Here is a 23,534-nt window from a genome sequence, read left to right as displayed (position 1 = left end):
GAGCACTCTTACCACTCCGAGTAATGATGGGCCCTGCAGAAAGGACAGCATTTCCAGAAGTGCTCTGGGGGCTCCAGGTGGTCCTCCTCCCCGCATCTCGCCTTTCTCTGTGGTCGCAAATCTAAGGAGTTAAGAAAACAAATGAAATTCCACACCAGCACAAAATTGTTTCTTTATGACCATTTGGAAAGCAGATTCTCTTAGAAGAGATACCACATGTTTAATTTTATTCATTTACTTCTGTGCATTTATTTAATTACTTTGCATATAACTGCTACAGTATTTCTTATCCTGGCTTGGGCCGCATTTCTTATTTCCTCCCATTGTAATTGTGCATTGCCTCATTAATTTACATAGCTCAATGGCTCCCCTGAAAAAGAGCTGTGTTTATCAAACTTTTCTACTTTTATTTCTCTCAAGGCTTTAATAAATCTTTCCCTGAAATGCTGGTCAGCACAGAGCCAAGGAAATGTGGAATCTCCATTTAACCCCAACTGATATAGTTACTTAGGACTAAAGCAACTAATGATTGTGAAGAAATGCATGAATTAGAGCACACATATAAACACATTAAAGCTATCTCAAATCAAAAAACATGACTGCATTTTTCTCAGGTTAATATTGCTGTAACACTAGGGGGCCTACTGTCTAGATATTCTACTCTACTCCATAGCCCTACTGAAGGACTGGAAGTTCCCTGGTTACTCTGTTTCATGTGTCTGTGACTTTGACCATCCTTTGGCATGGAATGTCTCTTACACTCTTGATTTTGCCTCTTTGGGGTTCATCTGTCTTCAAAGTCATATCTCTTCCACTGAGCCTCCCAGCCTCTCCTGTTTCATCTCTCTCACAACGATGAATAATGCCTTTTACTACAGCCCATATATATGCCTGCCTTTGCACCATAACATTTTGTCATATTTTATGCCATGATTATCTCATGATCCTAAAGGATAAGCTAACTGAATTCAGAACTCATTCATGCATCTCTGTATTACCAGCATAATGCTTGGCACAAGGCGGCATTCAATAGATCTTTCCTAGATGAATGAAAAAATTGTACTTCAAACTATTTGACCTGATGCATATCCACTTTCTATGTAGAAATTAGTTCCTAACACTTGATAACTTTCAGCTTAGATCAATTCAACAGTTCAGAATAAAGTTGCTAAAAACATACTGGCATAAGGAACGGGCAGTCATCAGCTCTGCAGAGCTTGGTAACACAGTGCAGGAAGACAGTGGACATTTTCTGATTCTTGTGTTTCACGAATCGGAACACTTCAAAGGAAAAGCGGCCCTGCTGGCTCCTGCCGTTTTCAATGACGGTGGTTTGAGGATCTTTGTCACAGCTACACGTTAGAGAATGTGAAAACGATATTATTGGAAAGTACCAACCTACCGTGACTTGTAAATTAATTTCTGCAGTATTAAGAGTACCCTATTACATTAAGAGCTAACAAAATTATGCCATGTTATCAATACTTAATAGGAGAATAAACTAACTCAACAGATATGTAAGTGACTTATATCACAATATTTAAGCAGACCAGTTTCTGATTATAATATTATTATCAAATTTTAGAGGAATTATACTTTCATATGGTTCAAAAATCCAAACACTATAAAATATATATAGTAAAAAGTCTCTCCCCACATCTCTGCCCTTGTCCATGCTCTCCCATGTCCACACACAAATCTGCCCGTGGTGACCTCACATGTTACTGCAGCCTCACAGGGCATATGCAAATAGAAGCAGAAGCAATACATTCTCAATGTTCCCCGCTTCTTAAACAAATGATAGCATACTCTCTATATTATTTTGTACCTTGCCTTTTTTTTAATTTAACAATGAATCTTAGAGACCTTTCCATATCAATATTTAGAGAGCCTCCTTCATCTTCTTCCACAGTTGTACACTATTTCATCATGCACACGTCAGAATTTATTTAACCTGTGTCCTATTTATGTACTCTTGCATTATTTTGAATCTTTTGCATTTTTACAAAGTAATAATGAATAGTCTTAATACATCATTTTGAACATGTGCTGGGTTATCTATATATCTGTAGGATCATTCAGCAGATTTTGCCACATCTATAAATATTGTTGCATTTTGTACTGCCCCAGTAATGTATAAAAAATACTTATTTCCCTCAGAGCTACATCAACAAAGTATATGTATGAAATTCTGGATTATTCCCTATTTGGTAGGAACAATAAACTATCACCATATAATATCAATTCACCTTTTTCTTAGTGTGAATGGATGTGTGCATTTTTCATATATATTAGAGTCATTTGTGTTTCTTTATCTGAAAATTGTTTATGTTCTTTGCTCAAATTTTTATTGTACTGTTGGCCTTTTCCTTAAGATTCCTATAAATTCTTGGTTTTTAGGAAGAGTGCTTCCTTCTTTGTTACATAAGTTGTAAATTGTTTTAACTTTGTTGTTTGGCTTTGGACATTCCTCCCAGTGTGTGTGTGTGTGTGTGTGTGTGTGTGTGTGTGTGTGTGTGTGTGCACACAGAAATTTTATTTTTACATAATTTTATATATTTTATTTTATTTTATGTTCTTTGCTCAAATTTTTATTGTACTGTTGGCCTTTTCCTTAAGATTCCTATAAATTCTTGGTTTTTAGGAAGAGTGCTTCCTTCTTTGTTACATAAGTTGTAAATTGTTTTAACTTTGTTGTTTGGCTTTGGACATTCCTCCCAGTGTGTGTGTGTGTGTGTGTGTGTGTGTGTGTGTGTGTGTGTGTGTTTGCACACAGAAATTTTATTTTTACATAATTTTAAATATTTTATTTTATGGCTTCTAGTATGTGGGCTAAACAGGATTTTCCTTACTTCAAATTTCTAAAGATATTCTGCATGCTTTCTTCCATCACTTTTAAAGCTGTAGTTTTTACATTTAAATTAATCTATTTAAAGTTTATCATGGTATAATGAGTGAAGTACAGATCCTATGCTATTTTTTTCCTTAAGATTATCTACTATCCAGCACTATTTTTAAAAATCTCTGTCAATCCCACTGATTTGCATGTTACCAAACTCTGTCATATAGTAAATTCCCATGTTTTGGATCTATTTTTCAACTTACTATTCTAACTTTTTGTCTATGTGTCTAGCCTCACATAATATCATACCCCTTTAATAACTTTAGAGCTTCTATTAACTGTAATATCTGGTAGAGCCATACCCTCCTCATTTCGATGTTGATTTCCCCCTTTCTTTGGCATTTTATGGATTTTTTGTTTATCCCTTTTTTCTCGATTCAGTTAGCTTGTGATTCTCTGTTCTTGTAGGTATGCATTTCTCCTGGCTGTTTCTGGGACCTATGGTAGTGGGACCCCTCAGCAATCACTTTTCTTCCTTGTTTCTCCTGCCACTTCTTCCTACTCTGCTTCCTGCCAGCCTTTTCCTGCTCTGTTTTGTCTTGATCTTAACTGCTTTTATCAACACTAACACATATTTTGGAATTTCTAGGTTTTCTTTTCCTCCTTATCTCACTGAAAATGGCACTTAGGGGACTTTTTTTAGTTATCCATTTCAGTCTCTATAGTTTCCAAGAAGAAAACTGAAAGAATTAAGCTGAAGCCATAGTCATACCAGAAGTCTGATGATCTTATTCTAGATTATCAATATGTAATCATTATAGAAATTTTGGAAAATAAGAAAAATGTCAAAACAAAATGATCCACAATCTCACTGTGCATAAATAACAAAGGTGAACCTTTTGATGTATTTCCTTATAGTCTTTTCTATCATGTATTACATAAATGAGGTGTGTTGTACAATCGTGTATGCTAATTCTTTCATTTCATATTTTAATACATTTAAATTTTAAAGAACCACATATTTCTAAGATAGAAATATCAAGAAGACAGAAGGGGAAGAGATAAAATAGAACCAACTATTTTTTTCTATTTTATAAATAATTTTATATGATTATTATGTCTGTATGAGCTCTCAACTTACTGGTTCTCCACAATTCACCTACCCATTTCCTTACTGCTGAACATGCAGTCGATTCTCATGTTTTACTATTTTAAATAGCACTGATAGACAAGAAAGTCATAAATATTTTAGAATATGCTTCCCATTTCACAAAAGTAGAATCAAAGGATATGAAATCTTCTAAGGTTTTTTGATACATACTGATATTTTTTCCCAAAAATGTTAACCAAATTAACACTTCCAGCAATAGAATATGAGTGTCAGTTTGATCATACCCTCTGAGTATCATCTTAACGTTGATTAGCCAGTAAAACTTATTCTTCTGGTTTCCCATCATATTACTCCCATCATGTGTCAATAAGTGGCAGTGATCAGAGCCAACTGCATTTTATAAGCATGATGAGAAGCCATTGCTTGGCTTTCAAGTCTGTTCCCCTGTCAGATAAAAATGCTGAAAAGGAACTGAGATGATTGAATGTTTTTATGATCAATGTCCCCCTTCCCCAAATGTAGATTACATTCACTCTATCACTGTCTATTGGGGAATGAAGTTGAAGTTATTGGCTCTGATAAAAAAGGAGTGGTAGGCTGTATTACACTTTCATATTAAATACTGATAAATTAAGAAAAGCAGTTTGGGGTCTAAATTATCTAGCCCATTACTTTAATTTTATTCTCCTTTTGACATACCATGAGACAGTCTAGTTTTGGAAAAATAGTACCCTCTCACCGCCTTTCTCATATTGTCAATAGTACCCTAGCCATGCTTTTCCTAAGACAGTGAAATATTCCCACATGACCTAAACATTAATAAAACATCTTTGATGGAGTAAACTTACTTGTAACTGTCATTCAACAACAGCCTTATCAGCATTTCATGTTGAAAATTGTTCTCCACTTTTATAGTTCCAACTATATAAGGACTAAAAGTTCAAAATGTAAAACTTTAAATTTAAAAGCTATAAAAGTACTCTATAATTTGTTTATCTGACTTAGCTTTTCTATTTTAATTATCTATAGTAGGGTTATTGCTATCAATACAAGACTTAGACACTTACCTAAGGAAGAGATCATATCGAATATCATCATTTGGGTTCCCTGATGGGGTCGTGTAGCAATAATCCATTAAGACATTCCATCTGCAGGAAGAGGTAAGAATAATCTAGAGTCAGAATCTCCTTTTGGATATTAGTTACTAATCCAAGAGAAGTAGATATTGACAAACATCTTATCCCAGGGAACATAGTTTTATATTATTTGCAGAGACTTCTTGTTTATTAAAATTTTCTCCTAAACTCAAAGTATTTAAAAGTCTGCAACAAATTGCTGTCACACATCAAGAATCACATACAACCAAGAATAAAAATGCCAAGAAGACAAAAAGGGAGAAGGTAAAGTAGAACCAGATTTCTAGAGTGTACTAATCTCTTCCGGATGCAATGTTTAAATAATAATATATGAGAAACCCAAAATAAACTATTTACATGCTACAGTTTTTTTATTAGGGCAGAAATGGATCTTTACTTTTGAATTTCCTTTCAATTTTGATCATTCTGAATTTTCTAAGTGTCAAATGAAACTTGATTGATTTTGTTATTTTGCAGAGATGTTTCTGGAGATCGTTTTATATAATTTTGGCCCAGATTCTTATGGGGAGAGTTCTTTTGTTTTTTAATAAACTTTTATTGAATAGTAACACACATAGAAAATACATGAATCATAAGTGTTCACAAAATGACTGCATCTGATTAATCATCTTTCAGATGAAAAACATAGAACATTCTGGTATCCCAAAAGCTCTCCCCATGCCCTCGCCCAGTCACTACCCCTCCTTCTTTATGGGAAGAATTGCTATTTTCCAATTAATGACATAAAGTGGGTGTCACCCTTTAATCCTTGTAATTTGGGGTTTTTTAAGATAAATGTATTTATTTATTTATTTATTTTTGGCTGCGTTGGGTCTTCATTGCTGCACACGGGCTTTCTTTAGTTCCGGGGATCGGGGGCTCCTCTTTGTTGCGGTGCGCGGGCTTCTCATTTCAGTGGCTTCTCTTGCTGAGGAGCACGGGATCTAGGCGCACGGGCTTCAGTAGTTGTGGTACACGGGCCTCAGTAGTTGTGGCACGCGGGCTCCACAGCTCAGGATCAGTAGTTGTGGAGCACGGGCCCATTTGCTTCACGGCATGTGGGATCTTCCTGGACCAAGGCTCGAACCCGCGACCCCTGCCCCGGCAGGCGGATTCTTAACCACTGCTCCACCAGGGAAGCACCCTTGTAATATGCTATTACTACTTATTAGCACTTCTTTTTTTTTTAATTTAGGCAAATACGTAAAATATATGTATTTTTACATATAGGCAAACCAAAAAATATAGGCATTACCTCCTAAACAAAAAAATGGAATACATGATTTGATATACAGTTTGACAGGAGGCAGAACATTTGAAATCATCCCTCTCTTGGAGAATCTGAGGTCTATGGCTTCAGAAGGCGTGGCGATTGTGGGTGGGTGGGCATTCAGGTGGGAAGAGTAATGTGAACAAAGGTGTGAAAGACCAGAAGGGACTAGGAAGGTCCTGGGTTCATGTGGAGCGTCAGGTGGGAGGGCTGAGATGCGAGCAGCACGGAGACACTGGAAAATCTGGACAGGAGTCTTAGGTGCTGACATTTTTGAGGGAGGAGCAGCAGGATGAAGGAAGGTTACAATCCCCAGTCTGGCAGGGATGTTTTGGTGTGAATGTGCTAGAGAGTGCAGGAGGTGGTTTGAGATGCTGACAGCTGGACCAGAGGGTGGCTGCATGGGTGGAAGAATAATAGACATAATAGGCGAGGTACTTGGGAAGGAAAACTGAAGAATAAGATGGGGTGGATTCCTGAGAAGTTTTTTGGACATTTAAGGTGAGGTTATGTCACCTTAACATAGGGTCGAGTTTCCCATTTTGGAAACTGGGAGAACAGTGGTTCCACTGTTATTCTTCTTTTCCTTTAAATACGTGTCTTTTCCCTTGATTAATCTCACCCCATTCTGACTGCTCTCTTGTTTGGAGTGATAAGGATAGATATCAGACAGAGATGGCACTAGATCAGGGCCAGGAACACTGGGTAGGATTTGAGCTGGCAGAAATAAAATGGAAGGGTGTGTGTGAGGCAAGAGGGTGGTGGTGGAGAGAGAGTCTGGTCAGAGGCAATGGCATAAGCCTTGCTATGTTTGGCAAAAATGCGTAGCCATGGATGGTGAGAGTGAAATGTCTGTACCTGGTTAGGGCAGGAGACGTATTAAAATCCCTAGGGGAGTGGCCTCAGGCCTATGCCCCTAACTACATTGTTTTTCTTTTAATTAATTAATTAATTTTAGCTGCGTTGGGTCTGCATTGCTGTGCACGGGCTTTCTCTATTTGTGGCGAGTGGGGGCCACTCTTCCTTGCTGTGCGCGGGCTTCTCACTGTGGTGGCTTCTCTTGTTGCAGAGCACGGGCTCTAGGCGTGTGGGCTTCAGTAGTTGTGGCTCACGGGCTCTAGAACACAGGCTCTGTAGTTGTGGCGCACGGGCTTAGTTGCTCCGTGGCACATGGGATCTTCCCGGATTAGGGCTCGAACCTGTGTCCCCTGCACTGGCAGGCGGATTCCCAACCACTGCACCACCAGGGAAGTCCCCCCTAACTATTTCTTTAAGAGCCATTGTTTAGCATTTCTAAATGGAATGGCAATGGCAATATTTTTTTTAAAGTGAATGAGCTAACTTTATGATTCATGAGGCTTTAGGCAGCCAAAATGTTTTAACCAACAAAAGATAAGGGTTTGAAAATACCTGCCGTCCAGATTAGTGGCTTGTACAGCTGCAAATACTTTGGTTTTCAAAGGTAATCCTATACTCGGGATAATTAACTGCTGACTGTAGGTTGAATCCTAATGATGAAAAAAATAAGCAATTAATCCATCATTACCTTCCCAACAGCACATTTACTTAAGACAATAATGTCCTATAAAAGAAAAGGGGGCAAATCAACATCAATTTACAGAACCAACTCCAAAAAGGACCTAGTTAATCCTCTAGTTTTTGGCAGAACTGTTCTTAAATCATATCCAAGTAACAAATTCATGCATAAATCTTTTTGTGTCCATAGTTTACCATTTATGATGATTAATGTTCAGTGTATTTAAATTATAAGCAATGGTTACTAGTCGAGGTTAGTATTTAGTTTGTCTAATATTCAGCTATCAATATTCAGTTTACTTAAATTCATATTCCAGTTATTTAAATTATATTAGTGGCTAATATTCAGTTTATTTAAATTATATCTGCTTCAGTTTAAGCCCTTTGCCATTGGAGATGTAAGTCTTTACGCTTTAAATAATGTGTCTCATTTACCCAAAGTCACTTATCTGGCAATTTGAAATTACCAAAATTTAATAAAAAAACCTAAAAAGAGACCAGTATGGTCTCTGAGTTGCCAAAATGCATGGCCTGGAATTCCTGTACTAGATTACATGGTAAGGACTTATAGAAGGGTGTCTTAGGACTTCATTTCTACCTTTTACCCTTAGTTTAGACCAATTCTGGAGAGTTTATTTATATCACTTCCCAATCTACAGTCGATGAAAGCAGCAAATTAGAAATTGAGAAGTGACAGCTTTAATTTGATAGTAAAGAAAAACAGAAAAAAATGTGGAATAAAGAAAAAACTTCTCAAAATCTAAGCTGTCAAATCATTTAGCATGGAGGCAAATTGTTTCCCCCAAATTCAGTAACTCTGAAGATAATGCTATTTCATTGAATTTTTAAAATTAAAACAATAATAATTTGGATGCTTCACTTTTGAAAAAGTTGCATTCATGTGGAATATTTCATTCTCAAATAAAGCCTGATAAATGAGGGATTATACGCTGTACTTATTTTCTATATTTCTGTGATAAATGATAATAGCTCCTCTAACCATTTCTGATAGGTAGTATTTTTATTTCGTTATCTTTCTGGCTCCCTTTTCCAACTTCTCTAAGTTATCCACATTTCATTAACTATACAGCTCTTTCATCTTGTATTTGCATCAATATTGCCCGGAAGAATGCTTACTTTTTTTTACAAGTAGTATACTACAAAGTCATTTGCAAGTGATATGACTCAGCTGTGGTTTAATCATGACTTATCAAAGTTATCCTTCTAAAAGGTTATCTTTTGATTTTATTTTGTTTAGTTGCCTTTACTCCTGTTAGTACAATATTGTCCCTAAAATCAATTATATTTATTTTACATTTTTTCCTCAACTTTAAAAATAATTCATAATTACCATAACCCAGTTTTAGATTTACTCTGTTTCTTTACCTGCTCAGAAGACATTATTAATTAGGTACAATTCAAATTCACAAGGTCATCTTCACTTTCAGTTTCCACAGAGGAGAAAACTGACCTATTTATACCATGTAAAAATAAGGTCATAGTTCAACTTGAAGTAAACTCCATATATTAAAATCACACAGTCAATAAATGTCATTATTTATTGTAAGTAAAATTTTCCTAAGTACATTCACTGAATCCCAGAACACATAGAAATAAACAACTGCACTTTTTCCTACCCAAGTAACTAACTATAGAATAAGAGCAGTAGGTATGTAATATAATTTTCATCATTCCTAAGGGTTAGAAATCACAAACTTTGCAGGTAAAATACGGCTCCTAATGGTTGTAAAATAATACTTAGTTTGAAATGCTGCAATAAAATTACATTTGGGTAGCTAAATGTTAGTGTTCCAAATAAATAATAAATATGGTTTGGGATCAATTCGTCAAAGTATACAAAATTTTTTTCAGTATAAATTACTAGTTTTTTAATGTCCTGTAAGTTGGCAAAATACTACAATGGTGCCATGTTAAGAAACTAGTTTGGGGCAGTGAAGCTCTCCTGTATGATACAGTAATAATGGATGCATGTCATATACATTTGTCAAAACCCATAGAATATATAATGTGAAGTATTAACCTAAATGTAAACTATGGACCTTACTTAATAATATGTCAGTATTGGTTCATCAATTGTAACAAATATGCCCTATGACCCATAATACAAGGTGCAGATAACAGAGGAAGTTGTATGCAGGCACTGGAGGTCTATAGGAACTCTCTGTACTTTTTTTGGGCCCGAACCCGTGTTCCCTGCAATGGCAGGTACACTCTCAACCACTGCGCCACCGGGGAACCCCTCTCTGTACATTTTAGGTCAACTTTTCTGTAAATCTAAAACTGCTCTAACAAAATTAAGTCTGTTAATTTTTAAAACACTAGTTTGTAGGGAAGTGGTTGAATTTTATTAAATAACTGGTTAGTAAATAACTTTTACATTTTAATGTATTAATTCAACCATTAGTAATACTTTCATTGCAAATTGATTAAAAATGAGAAGGATTGGGCTTCAAAAAAAAAAAAAAAAAAAAAAAAAAAGGATTTTGGCACTATGTATTTCATTTATATTCTGATATCAATTACCTTTTTACCATAGAATTAAAATCTTAAGGTTATCATCAAATTACACACTTTTATTTGGCGTTAAGATTCTAGAAACTCTTTGAAGGATTAGGTCTAGTTAGCAACAGGACTATAATACTCTCTAATGATAAAGGAAAGAGCTTAATAGCAAAGCTCTCTTCAAATCCACACTTCTAAATTTTGATTTTCTGCTTTTCTGCTGAGAGAATAGTTTAATTTCACAGAAAACAGTGGTATCCTTAAATGTCATGTACGTTTTTCACTTTTTTAGGATCAGGAATTCCCATCTTTGTTTCACTCAATTATAACTAAGATTGGATCCAAACCATTCATCGCAATTCTACCTGAGGGACCTTACACGTATAAATTAACAGAAAGGTTCCAATTTAAAACTATTGCTCACAACAGTAATAAATATCTGGCCATACTGGGAATGAATACTGGCCCATATTTGCTGAGTATTGTAAAACCAAGTATCTTGGCAGCTTCTCCTTGCAGAAGAAAGTTCAGAAATGACAGAAAGGCAATCTCCATTCCAACACATTTTAATTTGTTGTTTAGAACTCTGTGGTGTCAGACTACAAACTTATAAACATGATTTTTTTAAATGCCTTTGGAAAATGTCCTACTACAATATTTATAGCACATTATATTCAAAGTATAATGCAATGACTTTTAAATCAGTTGCATGAATTATAACTCAGTGCCATGATGACATGAATAATAATGTAAAAATCAGATTCATAATTTACAAAAATGTTGGTTGATAGATTGAAAATTGATATTTAAATCAGGAATTAACATGTATGAGTAAAAATTTTTAATCAACATGAAAATATCATTGTGAGATTAATGTTAGAGTTATAAATAGAAATTCATGTATTTTTCACATTTTTGCTGCCACTGTCGATATTTAAATGACAAAAGTTTATACAATACTGTGCAGTCAACCCAAATTATTTCAGATGTGACAGAATTGACAACAGCCAAAACCCACATTGAAAATATTAACACATTCATCACCAAGCATCGTGCCTTCAAGTCAAGTACCATTTGGACTTTTCCTATCTTTTTATCACAAATATATTATTTCCAAAATCTTGACCCTGACTATGGCTACACACACACACATACACACATAAATAAATATATATGTATAAATGTAGATAGACACTTGGAGTAACTATGCAGAATCACATTTATAAAATAAAGTTTAAATCATATACCAACTTCTAGAAAATAATGGAGTTTTTAGTATACTTTTATCACTAAGATATATGAAAATGGTGGTAAAGATGAATAAATGTTACCAAAGTATAACAAGGTTAATGTGGCTTTTGCTAGATTTTTATATAAAAGCCATTCTCGTAAATGGCTCCTCAGAAGAGTGAAAGAGAAGATAACATCCTTCGCCCATCAACTTACGTTATAAAGGAGCAGGTTCAAAGTGCTGACAAATGTACCATTGTTCTCCCTCACAGAAATAGCAGCTGAGGACCTAAAACAGATTGAGGAAAAGGAAGGCATTGATGAGATTTTAAAAGTTTCAGTTATATCTTAATGTTAGATTTAAGGCAAAAAACTCTTGAGTAATCCTGACATACTTTTAACTAGGTCTGTAGTGTGCATACTGTTTAAATTACTGAACAGATAAATAATCAAACAGCAAGAGGGACTAAGTAAAGACAAACTGTTCTTTATGATCTTTTTAGTTAAATAAGGAACCTTTTTTACATTTTTTATTACTTACATGAAACTTTTGCAGAAAAACCTCATTCCAAAGAAAATTGAATCTGATGTAAATACATTTTCATCAATTCCACTTCAATAGAAGTTTCATGAGATCAGGGACTTTGTTTTACTTTGTTTACTGCTGGAACATTGCATGGCACGTAGCACGTGTATAATATTTATTGAATAAATGAATATATTTCCATGTGCATTGAAGTTCAGGAATGTATTCAGTGGGAAAGTTGAGGGGAGCAGAGTGAAAGACTATGACCTCCTTCCCTCTGCACCTGTATCCTTTTGACTCAAGGCCTTTCTTTTCTTGTTTTCCACATCAAAATCTTGCTTTTGACCAAGTTGTTTGTCATCATTGTGCCATTACATCATCTATGAATATTTTTTACCTGAAGCAAAATGTGTCCTCCACATTCCCTGTGACTGAGATTAAACAATAACTACTTTTGTGATAGAAAACCCTAGAACTGGAGTGGGAAAGTTCTTATTCAATCACCCCATCTTGTCAAAAATATTTCACAAATCCATATGGTTATATTGTAACGTGGATGTATAACTGTCTTGGAGTATGTGCTTTGGGAGTAATGAATGAATACATGACTCTAAACAAAAGGCAATGACCGCAGTCCATGTCTGAAGCTCTTTGGCTCTGGGTGACACCACCTTTCCTGGGAAGCATCAGCAACTGTGCAGGTGACACCTCAGCAGGAGGCATGGAGACCTCAGATTCTGGGCAGCAGAGTCCACCAGTGAGAGATACGGCAGAGAATGAAGCTAAACAGGAGCCAAAAATGCAGTGACCGAATGTTCCACACACTGGAAACAGGACAGGCCCTTCTGGTGCATAAGCACCCAGGGTTCTTGGGTTCTTGGGCCGTTCTAAAGGGAGCTAGGAGAACCCCAGGCAGACATCTGATTAGTTTGAGCCAATTTTAATTGGGGGGAGATTAAAACTGAGCTGTTGATATGCATCATGACAATAACACTTACAGATGGATAGAGAGGTAGATAGGTAGGTAAGTAGACAGATAAGACCTTATATGGTTTCCATGAGATTGAGTTTAGCTATTCACAACAAATCCTACTATCTTTATAAGTCCCTCAAGGGTAAAAATGACTCAAACCAAAAGACAATATGAGAAAACAAGAATAAAATGCGACTTACGAAGCAAGCTGGGTATTATTAACCAGGTATTCCAATGGATAACTACAACTAAATTTGTAAAGAAGTCCAGGTAGGTAGCTGATGATTGTTGGTGGGTCTGGAGTATCAATATATCCTGAAATATTTCCTATTTGTACTGAAGTTGCATTTCCATAAGCACTGACTCCAGGAATTGTGGATACCTGTTAGAATGGTAGATCAAGCTCAGTTATTAAATAGTTACATGTAAATCTAGGCATTTCATATGCAAAATAAAGCATGTAGACAGATCATTTCTAGGGTCTGTTGCAACTATAACATGGCATGGTTTTGAGATTATACACATATAATGCTACTTATAAGTGATCATACGTCTTTTTCTTCTTCTTCTCATAAAGAGGGTGATTTTATTCTTTTTTAATTAGTTTTTATTGGAGTAGAGTTGATTTACAATGTTGTGTTAGTTTCAGGTGTACAGCAAAGTGAATCAGTTATACATATACATATATCCACTCTTTTTTAGATTCTATTCCCATGTAGGTCATTACAGAGTATTGAGTAGAGTTCCCCGTGCTATACAGTAGGTCCTTATTAGTTATCTATTTAATATATAGTAGTGTGTATATGTCAACCCCAATCTCCCAATTTATCTCCCCCATTCTCCCCTGGTAACCATAAGTTTGTTTTCCACATCTGTGACTCTATTTTGTAAATAAGCTCATTTGTAGCATTTTTTTAGATTCCACATATAAGCGATATCATATGATATTTGTCTTTCTCTGTCTGACTCATATGTGTCTTTTAACTAAATAAAACTTCATATAACCAAAGACACTATACTCATATTTCATAAATAAGAAAGTAGAGAGACTACATGTCACTCGTTGTGCTACAGCAAGTAATTTGAAAACGCTCATGGGTAAAGTCCAAATTCCGTGGCATGGCCTAAAAGACCCCTGTTAATCTGATCTTGTTTTCCATGTTAGCTTCACATCTCCAGGCTCCCACTCTTGGTTAATAATGTCCCAGCCCCAAGGCCCTTGTTGCTCTGGCCTTTGTGCATACTCCTCCCGCCTCCACTCTCCCCTCCTCACCATGACATATCCCACTCCTCCCCTGGATCTCATCTTCCCTGGAAACTTCTCCTGATACACCCCACAGCTTCTATTCATGCAGTCACAGTGCATGAGCAGTCTGACTCAGCACACCCCCATCCATAATCAGAGCTCTTTGTGGGCAGGAGACCCTCCTGGTCTTGTTTGCCTTTGTCCCTTCAGCATAGCTCAGTGACACCAGCATCTTGGGGTCCTCGAGATAAATTCTGAACAAATGAATTAGGGTCACAAATTTTCTTAGGGTCGATCTTCTCAGGGTCTTCCTCTGTGGTACATGGAGATTCTCATCCCCTTCAGGACAATAGTTCTTAGCTGGGTTGCGGAGGGATCATGAACTCCTAGAATTTATATAAAAATATTGTCCATGTGTATATTTTCCTGGGACTGATTAGCTTTCATTTCTCCAATCCCACTAAAATTTAAGAACCAGCATTTCAGGAATAATCAATAATGTTCTTGACCTTCATAATACAATTGAGCTTCTCCCACCATGTCAAATACAATATGATGCTCAATTAATATTTTTAGCAGATATTATGGAGACCAGTAACATTTAATTTTCAACAATAGAATACACTTTATACATGAACCTAGGAGCACATGGGCAAAGCTGAAGCAATTATCTAGCTGACTCATGAAGAGAACCAAAATCATTATGAATGAAAACATTTTGATTCTAATCCAGATGATTTAGTAGTCTACTTAATTTTTCCCATACAGGACTATCCTTGGAGCAAACTCCAAAGGTGGTGACATCTAAGACAAAAATAAAAAACTAAGTGATTCTTCCTCTCTACACATCGCTTGCCTGACTGGCTAGCTAAATGTGCAAATTCTGTCTGCGAAAAAAAATTATATACATATATTTATATATATATACACATGATATATATCTCAATTTTTATACCAGAGTAATTCAGCTCTAAAAAAAAAAAATGAAGGTACACACACGAACACGTATACACACACACACACACACACACACACACACACACACACACACACAGGCTTTGTCTGGCATTTCTCCCAAATTGTTTTTCCAGCAGCAGGGTAAGACTGAAGTCAAGAGTAGAAAGCTCCTTGAAGGAGAGGCCTTGGGCGACCATGGGAGGAGGGGCAGGGCTGCTGCTCTCCACAGGGGCCCCCTCCCTCCACACGGAACCTTGGATGTGTAATAATCAACCTGAATCCCTCTCCCTCACTCTCCCTTAGGCCCACTTCATAACCTCTCTGCACACAACCCAGAGAGATGAATAAACGTTTTCAATAAAAAGAGTCAACAATACTCAAGCTGTAGACTTGGAAATGGTCATGGGCACAATATTCTAACTGCCCTCCAGGAAAAGATAAAGGAGATTCAAAGAAATCTCCTTTTCCTGTCTCCTATCTCCCACCACGTCTTAAAAGCCCTGCCCTTAGAATAATCAAGCTTTTCCCCTTAATCCCGAACAATAATTTATCAAGAGGAAAAACTGATCTCTCCTTCTTCACTGGGCTAAGTGGTCATGCTCATTGAATCTTCTTTTTGTCTTTGCTAGGATTAACCAATAAGACTATATTTAAACAAGCAAAAGAAAAAATAGTGCTAAATGAATTTTAGTGTAACACCCCCCAAATCACAATATTTTTACTTCAATTAATTTTAATTCCCAGGAGAGTGAATGCCTCTTTCAATTCTATTTTTGGTGTTCAATGCATGCATAAATAAATGAATAGTGTAGACTAGTGGTTCTCATTCAAGGTGGAAATATTTGAAGTGGTGTTTTGATTTTCACAATGACTGGAGAGAGCGTGCTCCTGGGATTTCATGGGTAAGACTGTGTATGATAACATTTTGAAATTCAAAGGACAGTCCCACAGGATGAAGAATTTCACACTGGAAATGCTAACAGCCCTCTTTTACAAAACAGTGGTGTGGATCATTCAGTGGTAAACATGATACCTAGAAGATTCTAAGTTTCTCATACTATATTTCATCTTTCTTCCTGAATGAGGTCACTAAGAAGCAATAGGCCAAGTGATCCATCGCCAAACTCACTGGAATATAAAAGATACTTCCATAAAACGCATGAGGAACATAGCTAATTATCATTAGATAATTAGATAATAACTGTAGAGACATATTCCTCAGTGTCACTCACACAAAATAATGTTGGTTAGAGTAGCACAGTTAATCTCAGGCCCTTCAACCACCAGCTACAATAAACAGAACCACTACTGGAAAATAAAATTGTATGATTGGGAGCAGAAGCCTCAAACAGGCAAAGGAAAGCTATTTGTTCAGTTTTATTGGAATTTTTTCTCGAAAGATAGATTGGGCTTCTGATTATTTCATGAAATTGGGAGTTTTTTTAGTTATGATCCCCAAACCTAGCACACAATTTCACACTAATCTTACCACTAAATTGTTTCCACAGCCCTCCAAGGTGCTGAGATTGATGATGAAAATGACCACTGCAGGAAAGGTGTTGTTATTGATGAACCCCCTGCAGTGGGAATCCCCATGCCTTCCGTTCAGTGCCAGGTCTGTTTCAGAATAACCGGAGAAAAGTACTGTGCAAAAATTAATCTTCATTGTAATGGCCTGGACCCCACAGTAGACACTGATGTCTCTTTCAGCTGAAATAAAAAATAGAAAAAAACAAACAAATCATGAAAGCACAGCATGGGGTCCAAGAAAAACTTTACCATCCCCTGAGGTATTTTCATCCCCTTGGCCTGTTTAATTCATTCCTATACTTGAATACACCATAATCCAACGTGAAAGTATTAGGAAAAATAGTCTTTGATTTAGTTATTTCAGGAGAGATCTTTGAGTGTAGAGATTATAGTGCATCTCTGTTTCCTTGTGCCCGGTACACAGTGGATGCGCATTAAATGTTGATTGGGTAGTGTAAAATGATTCGAGAATTGAGTGGAAAAAATTAGGTCACTGAGGAAATTCAGAAGAGAGTAACTGAATTATTTAGATCACCTGTCTAGAGTAGTGAGCCTCAGTACAAATGATGCATTTTCTCAAGTGTAAGGAAGAAGCAGTTAAAATCCATCCTAAGCCAAATTGTTGAGCACTTTGGTGTTTTGTAACCCATCTTATCCAGGATGTATAAACAAAAGCCATCTATCCAGATTCCATTTTATTTTATTAAATTATGCTAGAGAGGAAGAGAATGAAAACTTATCTGTTGATATTACAGTCAGACATGCAGTCTACCCTAAGAAAATTTTGCCAATGACTATGCCTGAATAAAAGCAATTAACTAGGCATGAAAATGTAAATACACAATTTGCAGTTTTCCATGATTCCATGAGTTATCAGTGATGGGATCCATTCCAGGTCTATAGACGTGAGCAGGCACACACACACGAACACACACACACACACACACACCAACCCCACACACAAGATTTTCATGTCTCTATTTAGTTATTTTCTGCATGTAATGAGGAAAATATATGTAGAAAATGGAGAATTTGGCTGTTGCTAGGTAATTCCCCAGTGTCAGAAGCTTTCAGTTTTATTGGTTTTGGTAACTGTTACAGATTGAATTGTTTCCCTCCCTCCAGAAAAAAAAAAAAAGATACATTGAATCTTAACCTCCAGTACCTCAGAATGTGGTAATTAGTTTAGATGAGGTCATACTGGAGTAGGCTGGGTCTCTAATCCAATATTACTGGTGTTCTTCTAAAAGAAGTATCATGTGAAGAGACAGAGACACAGGAAGAAAAATGCCATGTGAAGACAGAGAATTGGAGTGACACATCTACAAGCCAAGGAACAGCAAAGACTGCCAGCAAACCACCAGAAGCTGGGAAGAGGCCAAGAAGGATTCTGTCCAGAGTCTCAGATGGAGTTTAGTCCTACTGATACCTTGATTTTTAACTTCCAGCCTCCGGAATTGCGAGAAAATAAATTTCTGTTGTTTGAAGTCACTCTGTTTATGCCACATTGTTACAGCAGACTTAGGAAATTAATACAGTAAGCTTACTACTTTTTACCACTCTTATTTTTTACCACTGAGATAAAGAATTTGAAACATACATCTGGTTTTCAAAGTGTGAAAACAAACAAAAATGGATTAGGCTGTTCGGAGAAATCATCTTGATTGTTCAAAAAAGGAAAAACAAGCATAATAAAATATTTTTTTGGTAAATGATCTAAGTAATATGTAAATGTCATTCATGACTTTTTGGCATAAAGTTAATTTGCTTAAATATATCCGTTCTAATCTATGGGTAAAAGTGTTTAACGGCATATTTCTTTGGAGTGTTTATTCTGCATACTGGCTTTTTGTTGGTAAAGTGGGTCATATTTTGAGGATACGAATCAATCAAAATGGAAATTTCTATATTTGATTATGATTTTAAACTCAATACAAAAAAGAAAAATTTTTTTCATAGCAAAAGACAGAAAGATGGAAAATCTTTTTCATGGCCAAAAGGCAAATATTAGGCTGCTTGGTAAGTAAAACTCCAAGCAATATTCCCCTTGTAGGTGGAAAATAAAATGATAACCCACAGATGAAGCATACTGTGCCAACACAGAAAATAATAAATACCACTTAAAATTGGGAGAATATCTCCATTAGCTTTCAACAACATTAGCTGTTCAAATGCAACTATAATTTTTAAATGATGCTCTTATTAAAATAATGAGTTAATTTTAACAAATGTTTGAATGTTTCAAACATTCAAACTTCAAATTACATCTTAAATCTGGTGATTTTTCTCCATCTTTATGCTATTGCTTGGTCTATGCCATAATTATATTTTCCCTAGAATATTACATTAACCTCCTAACTGGTTCCTTTATTTCAACTCTTAATGCCCTCTGATTAGTACAGCTGTTAAAACGTGAATCCAATCATGTTACCTCTTTGCGAAGATCTTCAACAGCTATTCATTTCACTCAGGCCAAAAGTCCAAATCTTGAACCAGGTCCTCAAGACTCTGTGATCCACCACCTGCCTACCTCTGCATTCTCATCTCCTCTCTACTATCCCCCTTGCTCCCTACATCTGTTTCATTGAACTCTGTTCAGTTCTTTAAATGTATCACACTGAATCATAGAGGCCAGCATAGTGGTTACCTCTGAAGGAAAACTGTCTAGAATAGGGGAAACAAGGAAAATTTGGAGGATGATAAAATTGTTCTCTATCAATCTGGGTGGTGATAACATGAGTGTATACATACGTTAAAATTTCAAGCCACACCCTTAAAATTGCAGCATCTTATTTTATATGTTATTCCTCAATAAAATACCGTATTTTAAAAAGCCTAATATAGGTTACACATGACCTTCAATCATTTTTTTCCCCTCCGTAGGATGCTTCTCCTATTCCCAATCTTTGTCTGAGGAGCTCCTACTCATCCCTCAGGTCTCGGATTTCATTGTCTTTTTCCCAAAGACTTTCCTGATCCCAAATCTAAATTATGCTACTCTGTCTTATGTTGTCGTATTGACTTGGAATCATATATGTATTTGTATAATTGTCTTCTCAATAAATTGAAAGTCCCAGAAAGCAGGAAGCTATGATATTCATTGATGTACTCCAGTGAGTAATTAATTAATTACTCACATAAAGTATGGGGCAATAGACTGCACTAAGGATGTACAAAGTAGTGGTCCTTTTTCTTAAGTAGATCACAGTCCATAAGAGGAGGTAGATGTGGCCCACATTTACAGAAAAATTGGACAGAGAACCATGGGGTGGCATTGAAAGAGAACCTTACCCAGACCAGTTGATTAGGAACAGCTTCCTGGAGAAGATGCCATTGAACTGAGCTTTGAAGTATCGGTAGGAGTTAGCTACAAAAAGGAGTGGGAAACTTACAGCACAAAGGGGACAGCATGAATGATGACAGAAGTGTGAAATAAATATGCTCAGGCTGGTTAGGAGCTGGACAGTTCATTTGAATTTAAAAAGCAAGGAGGAAATGGTAGGCAATAAGGCCAAGTAGCAAGCACATAGGCAAGATCACAGGAAACCTTCACATACAAATGAAAATGGTCTCCGTAAGGTAGCAAAATGTCTACTTAAATGTGAAATCAAATTCTCAACTACTAGACCGTGCACTAAGAACTCTTTATGCCTGGGAAAATAGAGAATGAGTATCATTGCATTACTTGGCATACCCTAAATGTATGGAAGTTAATACATATCATTAAATATGTTACAAAAGAGGTATCACTACCTTAACTTAAACCAACTGAAGATTTTAGCTTCCTCACCTTTGTTTGAGAATTAATTGATGCCTATGCTAGCTTAACAATGGCAGTGATTGCTTTGTCCAGACATAGTGCTCTCTTCCGTTTTCTGCTTTATAACTGGAGACTTGTAACCCCTGCAGTGGAACTGAATTTGCTACAAGCTGATCCCACTTGGAGAAATGATAACAAACTAAAGACTTTACAGTGTAAGAAAGGATCTGTTCAAATCCATCCTAACCTAGCTTTCTAAAGACTTTTCACTGTCCCTTCCAAGGAACACATTTTTCCCTGGTTGTAGATACTAAAGACATCTATTCAGCACAACTTTTCCATTTGTGAGGCTTTGAGGGAAACAAAAATGCTACTTCAAGTTGCCAAAGAGCAATTTCTGCCAAAAGTAGAGAAATTTTTTTCAGTTACTGAATAACAGTTGCTCTCAACAACTAATTTTTTTTAGCCTTTTTATTGTCCAATCCCTGGCCTGAATTGTAATATCCCTTTGAACAACACTGCAGTATTAAACAATCCAATGAATACAAGCTAATGACAAAAAATAATCAAGGAATAAACATCTTTAGATGTTTGGTTTCTAGTGTTTTCTGTCTAAAGATACTAAGTATGTCTAAAATGGTAGGCCTACATACAGAGTTTATGTTCAGTTATGCTGCCAAAAGGGTGATTTTTCCCCTGATATTTAACCAAGCTAAGTTATTCATAGAAAATTTAAAAATGCAGTATTCAATTGAATTCAGATAAAAATAAAGAGATGTTCTGCACTCTTACCTACCAATCAGGCAATGAGTTTGTCTCAGATTTTCTAAAATTATGCAAATTTAAATATCCTGTCACACTAAATATCCTGTCACCATCTATTTCACCATGTACAAAAACATAGCCTGATATGGGGTTCATAGAATATGGTTACCATATAAATGGAGTAAAAAGGGAATGGATCCAATTCTGTATATGTGAATAAAAACATCACTCTACCTATTTATCTCCAAGAAAGTTCCATTCCTAGAACACCTAATATACTTTTCTCTTTAGACATAATTAATGACAATATATTCTCAGCATATGATTCACATATTTAACAAATATATCTATTTTCTTTTTCTCAACAATTCCATACTCAACTGGCTTACATCCAATTGCATCCAGATGAGGCTAATGATTCCTAGTTTTTGAAACATGGAATGATTTTTTTCTCATCTCAATACTATTAAGTTTGAGACCTACATTTCCTTTCAGTAGTGTCAGAATATTTAACATGTTCTAATTATTACCTGGATTAATAAGGGCACAGATCAATGCAAGTATTCAAATAATTTGCACACATATATTCTGCAACACAAACACTCCAGAATTGAACTGAACTCAGCACTGCAGTGCAGTGGCTCAAAATGTTCCTTCACTATTGACCTGAAAATGTAAAAATCTGTATGAAAAGCAATTCTGGGTGTCAGTGTAGATTGTAAAAAAAGGGTGGGGTGCACAGGAGTTGAACACACAAAATCAGTGCCATCAGTTTTACACAAGCTAGAGGCTATTTGGTCCTATTTATTTTCAAGATCTAAACTACATGCCACTTCATGTTAACAAAGTATCCAAAAAAAGCATTTGTTTATATACAGTATGCTAGTCTCTGTGCTAAACTCTAAGGATAAAGACATTAACAGGACTCCTTCATTTCAAGGAACTCATGGTTGGGTAAAGGACACAGAGAAAAAAACAGACAATTGCAATGCAGTTGATAATGATATGATAGAGGTTTGAATACCACGTTATATACAACCATGCCTCGGTAGGGCACAGCTGTTTGGAAGGGATTGTTGGGAAGAAATGAAACAGTTCCAACTGGCTAAATTTTATAAGAAATTGATTAGATGATGGCATGAAGAGAAGAGGATGTCAAACTTATGGTCAAGTTTCTAGCATTAGTGACTGGGTGGATTATTCCCTGAGATAAGGAATACAGGAAGGAAAAAGATGATGAGCTCAGTTTTTGAGAGGCTGAGGTACACATGGGACATTCAAGCAGAAATATACAGCAGGTAGTTGGAAATAAGAGTCTAATATTTAGAGGATAGAAAAGAGTAAGAATTATAAATTTGATAATCACCAATACTCAGTACGTCAATTATAAACAATAATAATAGATGAAATACCCATTGAGAGCACTCAGGTAATAGAAATGGGCTGAGAAAAGAAAAACAATTTCTAAGGCTTCTTTTTATAAGACTTCATTTTTCCAATGATATATAGTCATTCTCTTCCGCTCTACCCCACATCACATTAACTATGAGTCTGCAATATCACCTACATTATACCTGGAAGTGGATATTTGCTTTCCCACTAGATTATGAACTCATTGAAAGCTCTGGGTTTTCCCAGCGTGCCTAACAAACATTCAGCAAGTGTTTATTAAAATATGTTTAATTAAACTCTTTCACAAACAGCATGGATGATTTCTAACTTTTCTTTTTTTTTTTTTTTTCCGGTACGCGGGCCTCTCACTGCCGTGGCCTCTCCCATTGCGGAGCACAGGCTTCGGACGCGCAGGCCCAGCGGCCACGGCTCACGGGCCCAGCCGCTCCGCGGGCATGTGGGATCCTCCCGGACCGGGGCACGAACCCGCGTCCCTGCATCAGCAGGCGGACTCCCAACCACCGCGCCAACCACTTCCTAAAAAGTTAGGAAGCCCCTAACTTTTTAATATCAACTTTCAAGATTCACAAAGAAAACATGTGCTCAATGATATAGGTTCATCTTGACTGTTCATCCAGAACTCATATTTCCTATCTGTACTCTGCCAACTGCCTGAGATGATTCTTGTTTTCAGACTTTTACAGGAACATCAAAATTCTCTATGTCAGATATTTTCT

At 36.2% G+C, this 23,534-nt stretch overlaps 1 protein-coding gene across 1 annotated transcript in view; it reads right to left on the bottom strand.

Moving 5' to 3' along the window:
* Positions 1 to 23,534, bottom strand: part of ZPLD1 (zona pellucida like domain containing 1) — a 38,234-nt gene that overhangs the window by 6,000 nt on the left and 8,700 nt on the right. Inside the window, exons 2-8 of the mRNA XM_024759289.1 lie at positions 16,840 to 17,060; positions 13,348 to 13,529; positions 11,865 to 11,937; positions 7,770 to 7,867; positions 5,021 to 5,101; positions 1,181 to 1,352; positions 13 to 121 (exon numbers count right to left, since the gene is read on the bottom strand). Of these exons, the coding sequence (XP_024615057.1) occupies positions 13 to 121; positions 1,181 to 1,352; positions 5,021 to 5,101; positions 7,770 to 7,867; positions 11,865 to 11,937; positions 13,348 to 13,529; positions 16,840 to 17,060 (936 nt within the window). The remainder of the gene's footprint in view (positions 1 to 12; positions 122 to 1,180; positions 1,353 to 5,020; positions 5,102 to 7,769; positions 7,868 to 11,864; positions 11,938 to 13,347; positions 13,530 to 16,839; positions 17,061 to 23,534) is intronic.

The sequence above is a fragment of the Neophocaena asiaeorientalis genome, unplaced genomic scaffold, assembly GCF_003031525.2.
Source record: "Neophocaena asiaeorientalis asiaeorientalis breed wild unplaced genomic scaffold, Neophocaena_asiaeorientalis_V1.1 scaffold197, whole genome shotgun sequence".
Lineage (NCBI taxonomy): Eukaryota > Metazoa > Chordata > Mammalia > Artiodactyla > Phocoenidae > Neophocaena > Neophocaena asiaeorientalis.
This window is presented reverse-complemented; position numbering and strand designations above follow the sequence as displayed.